Below are 5,106 nucleotides of genomic sequence, written 5' to 3'. Positions count from 1 at the left end.
ACCTTAGACAATTTCTTTCTTGTTATTGCAACCAGTTAACTTTTATCTATCTAGAATTGACTGAATTGACTTCGATAATGAATAACCGCATGCCTCTAACCACATCTTTGCACGTGCAATGAATCCCAGTCATATAACTTCCATCTCCTATGGTCCGCAACCGTCGAAACAACACCTAATCTGAGCCTATCTGATGATTTCGAAGGCAACAAAATTGCTGCTTGCAGACGATGAGCTCGAGTTGCTTAGAGAATCTAGAGTGTCGCTTGTGCTACTTCATTTTATACTGTGTGAGGTTAAACTCGTACTTATCCAGAATCGACTCCGTTGTAGCAACTATATATTCATGGGTCCCCGCATGACACCAACCACCTTTTTGCATACCCAAAAAACCCCTCTTTCTAAGATCCTATCCTGGCGAAATTACCATTCCCGCTTGGAAAGCAGGGTAGCAGTAGAAATGATGTCAGAAGTAAGCATCTTCACTGGTGCCAGACCACAAAGGTATCTAGAGCAATGAAATAGTGGACGAGATTGCCAACGGTCTCGACAGAAGCCTAGTAAAGAAAATTAAAACTTGTTCCATGAGCTGCCTGGGTGCAAGGCTGCAAAAGTCATATGCAAAACGGTAAATCAGAAGTTCACAAAACTGCTATTGGCAGTATATAGAAAAGACTGTAAGAAAATTATTGGAATACTAACTAGTCACTGTTTGGTTGCGGCACACGCCCGTAGAATGGGGCTTACAATTCAAGAAGTTGCAGAAAATGCTTAGAGCAGGGCACCGCACCATTGAAATAGTGGAGCATCTCTTGTGCACTTGTCCCGCATCGACGAGACTACGCTGTAAACATCTGGGGTCCCCACGGCATGATACACTGGAAGAACTCCAACTGGTATCGCAAAGGACCCAAACTAGTCTACGCGTGACTCATTGGCCTAATTGCTAAACGCTTGTTTAAGAGACTTGTTCGCCTTTGTGTACCGATGTTAAAATGCGGTTCCAAAACTAAAAACACAAAAATTTTATTAATTTTGTTTTAGCTTTTAATTGGATAGATTTTCATCAAAACGAATCCAATAAGCTGTTTAAATTGTTTATATTTTGTTTCGATAAATGCCAAACTTATATATTAAATATTATAAGTCATAAAGAACTTACTTTTCAAGTTCTCCTGTCTGACTATTTTATCTTTTGGTAAGCCTCAGACTTGTGTTGATTGTCATCTAAAACTATCAAACAATCGACTGCTTTTGTGTTTACTGCCTGATAAATTTTATGCTCTGGCTTAACATGCTCTATTTTTATACCCTGAAGAATATTAGTTTGTAACACACAGAAGGAAATGTCGGAGACCCTCAAAAGTATATTTAAAACCGATCAGTCTGACGAGCTGAATCGATTTTGTTGTGTCCGCCAGACTGTACACAATAAGTCGCGTCTTTTTTTTCTCTAAAAAGCAGTTTTTTGTCGTAACCGCCGATATTAGACCACTATAGCATATGGCTGTCACACAAGTTGTCCGATCAAAATCAAGTCCTTGTCCATACATTCTTGATAAAATATCATAAAAAAAAATTTTTAATGATTACTGTCCAAGGCAGCTCTACAATATCCGAAAAATTATTTATATCGGACGACTATAACAGATAATACAAACGCACCATCTCCAAATCTAGTTCTTGAAAGGACGGACATTTTTTCAAATGAAGAATACTATAACTTCGGTACAAACGAATAATCACATATACAAACGCATATAATTTCACCAAATAGTACATTTCACTAATCCCCTGATCATCTGGCAGCATTGTCGTTATATGAGGATAAAGAGTTGATTGAGCTTTACGCCGCTTTGGCATAGCATAGCAAGCGCGCTCCGCACCCATACGTCAAACGCTTGCGGTGGGGAGTAGCCTGTAGGTGAGCAATGGAGCTAGCGAAATGTGCGCTGCCGCTGCCGATGTGCTGATTTCGTTGCTCAGCTTGCTGGTTCATTCTTCAAAGCTACGTCGTGCGGGCGCTACGTACAAATGTATTCTATCTATCAACTTACACATGCAAATTCTATTCATACGTTATTCCGCTAAAATAGAACAAACGTGAAAATAAACCAAAAAAAAAAAAAAACGGTCGTAAAATAAATATAAAATATCAAACAAAATTGCTGGCGTGTGCAGAACAAGTGTTTGCCAAATTACTGAAATGTAAAATATCATAAAAACCGAAAAAAGTGGAAATATTATATTAGTTGGTTTTATTGTGGGCAATAAGTGCGGAAATCTCATGCGAATTAAAAGCTTTTAAAATTTTCAAACAAAAAAAGTTAATTGAAAGTATATTTAGAACACACATGTTTTTTAACGTGTTTAAATATAATTTATTTTTTTTTTAGGTGAATAGTTTAGTGCAGCGTGAATAAACACACAAACAGCTGAAGGCTGAGTTAACATACAAATATACGTATATTTTCAAATTTACTAATTTTAACGCAAGTACATAAGCAAAACACCAAATTTTATCAATAAAATTTAAACTAAACCATAATATATAAATAAAAGAAAACAACGAAGGCTGACAAAAAACGGAAAACACACAAAATAAATACAAAAATTAACTTTTAAGCAAAATCTAAAGGAAAAAAAATTTTTGCGTACTGCAGATAAACACCATTAATTGAGCGTTTTATTTTAAGCACAAATTAATTAAACAACAACAATCGCTTTTAATTAAAACGATTGTATAAATACACCGCCAAACAGGGATAGCAACAACAACAACCGTAAAAAACCAACACAACAATATTTCATAGCGCAAAGTTATAACGCAACAAAAAAAAAGTTAATCAAAATGGAAGCAATTGCCAAACACGACTTCTCAGCAACTGCCGATGACGAATTGAGTTTCCGCAAAAGCCAAATTTTAAAGGTAAGTCGCTACCAAGCTGATAAATATGTATACGCGAAAAATAGATAAAATGCATGACAAAGTCCGTAAAAGTATGTGTGTCAGTGGGTGTTGGTGGTCAGCGAGGCCACAGGCGCTTGAGGTCAGCTGGCCGCATTGTAAACATCGATATACATATGTATGAATGTATACTCGTATAAATCTATTTTCTTACAGCTGATAAGGTCTTTGTTTAATTTTATTTTTTCCTTTGTCTTGTTGTTTTTGCTCCAGTTTCATGATACTGCATTGCTGCATACATTTTAGCGCTGATTTATGGCTTTGTTATTTATTTTAAGTGTATCTTCCTGCTACGCTTGCTAGTAATTAAGAGAAGAATACTTAAACTTCAATAGTTCTGGTGCCGTTAGCATATATAATATATTTTTTCTCTTATAACAGTTGATTGTACTATATTTACTTAGCAGCTTAAGTATGTACAAATTGCATTCATAGACATCTGCGATAGACATAGTACCCTAGGCCATTGCCGGCAGCGCGGGCTCAGGGAAGCTGAATCTATGAAAGGGTCCAACTTGAATCACTGCTTCGTAGAGGCGGTTTTATTTCTGCGCACATACCGACGAGAGGTATGTGGATGGAAAGCAATCGGTAGAAAAGAGGCGTTGTGAGCTTTTTCACGGATGGATCGAAGCTAGGAGGGAAAATGTTCTGTAAGGAGCTCTACATGAGCCTTAGGTTTATGCTATCGGACCACTGTGGTGATTTTTAGGCAGAAGTGACTGCTATTAAGGTGGCGGTACTGGCGCAAAGGGCATTTTCTTTCAGGGAAATGGATATTCACTCCAACAGCAGAGCGGCAATACAAGCGTTGAGCTCGCCGCATGTGCGCTTAAAGCTATTGAAAGAGTACATCCAGTTTGGGTGTCCGGTCATAGCGAAATCGCTGGCGGCTGCAAAGCTGACAAACCAACCTGTGGAACTCTAGCCCCGTTTATCCCTGTTAGATTTGCCTTGGCATCTTGCATTCTAGCACTGGTCCAATGGACCTCTTGTGCGCTTAGTAGGTGCTGGTCGAAGAACTGCTCCAGAGTGACTGCAATATTATTTTGGTCCTAGAATAGTATAGAGGAGATCTTCTAAACTACTTGCACTTAGCAAAGTCTTTTTTGCATCAATTATAGGGGACCCTACTGGACATTGTCCAATAGGCATTCAAGAGAGCAAGGTAGAAACATTCAAGCACTCTATCCAACCTTTGCAAGACTTTAGACTTAAAAAGTCCTGCTTTCGGCGAACCAGTCTCAACAATTTTGTGATGGGCTCGAAGCGCTTTCTCAATTTTTGTACAGAAGTTTCATGTAACACAACGAACCGACATTCTAATATATGCAAGTGTATTCCCGGTTAGAATCGCTCTCATAACCTAACCTAATGTGTAGTTGTTTCTTTTGACAAGATTTTTTAAGTGATGAAAATACTTAAAAGACATCTGAACTTAAAAAGAACAGGGCTCAGCAACATATAGATGGTCATAGGGGCTGTCCACCGATCACACTTTTCTGGAGACGACATTACTAAGAAAATATACTTTGAAAAAGTCATAAAATTTCACTGGGCAGTACAAACGACAGAAAGCATTCCGCTCTCAAAGAGTAGAGAAGACTACAACAGCAGATGTTGAGTTTTCCAAATGTTTTTCAAGCTGAGATATTCGCCATGAAGTAGTTGGAGAGGCTATTTTACAGAATTTATCATTATCAATGTTAGTCAAGCGGCATTTCAGCTAATCGCGTCACTGCAGGCTAAGTTGTCATCTGCACAAATTGCGATACTGCCTTAGCGATCTACATAATAGATTGTCAAAAAAGTCGTGCGGTATTTTTTTTATTGAATTTTCAATTGTTCATAAAATTTTTTTTGATGTCTCATGCGCAGCTGTTGACCGATGCTACGGCTACTATTATGCCGCTCTCTTTCGACCAATTCAGCGATTTTATCGCAATTTATTTTTATTTTTATAATTTTATCGCAAATCTTCGACAACCTCTACACCAGAACGAATACGTTGAAACCATCGTTGTGCGGTGGAAATGGAAACTGTATCGGGTCCATAAACTGCACAAATTTTATTGGCGGCTTGAGATGCATTTTTGCTTTTATGGTAGTAGTACCTTAAAATATGACGTATTTTCTCA

At 37.9% G+C, this 5,106-nt stretch overlaps 1 protein-coding gene across 1 annotated transcript in view; it reads left to right on the top strand.

The window, feature by feature from the left end:
* The first annotated feature begins 2,579 nt into the window (after positions 1-2,579).
* LOC108969995 (protein enhancer of sevenless 2B) overlaps positions 2,580-5,106 on the top strand; it is a 32,999-nt gene continuing 30,472 nt past the window's right edge. The window contains exon 1 of the mRNA XM_018935063.1: positions 2,580-2,929. Coding sequence (XP_018790608.1) covers positions 2,852-2,929 — 78 coding nt within the window. The 5' untranslated portion in view covers positions 2,580-2,851. The remainder of the gene's footprint in view (positions 2,930-5,106) is intronic.

Source organism: Bactrocera latifrons, unplaced genomic scaffold, assembly GCF_001853355.1.
Source record: "Bactrocera latifrons isolate USDA-ARS-PBARC rearing strain unplaced genomic scaffold, ASM185335v1 scaffold_275, whole genome shotgun sequence".
Taxonomy (NCBI): domain Eukaryota; kingdom Metazoa; phylum Arthropoda; class Insecta; order Diptera; family Tephritidae; genus Bactrocera; species Bactrocera latifrons.
The sequence above is the reverse complement of the archived record's forward strand: the minus strand, read 5'-3'. Positions and strand labels throughout refer to the sequence as shown.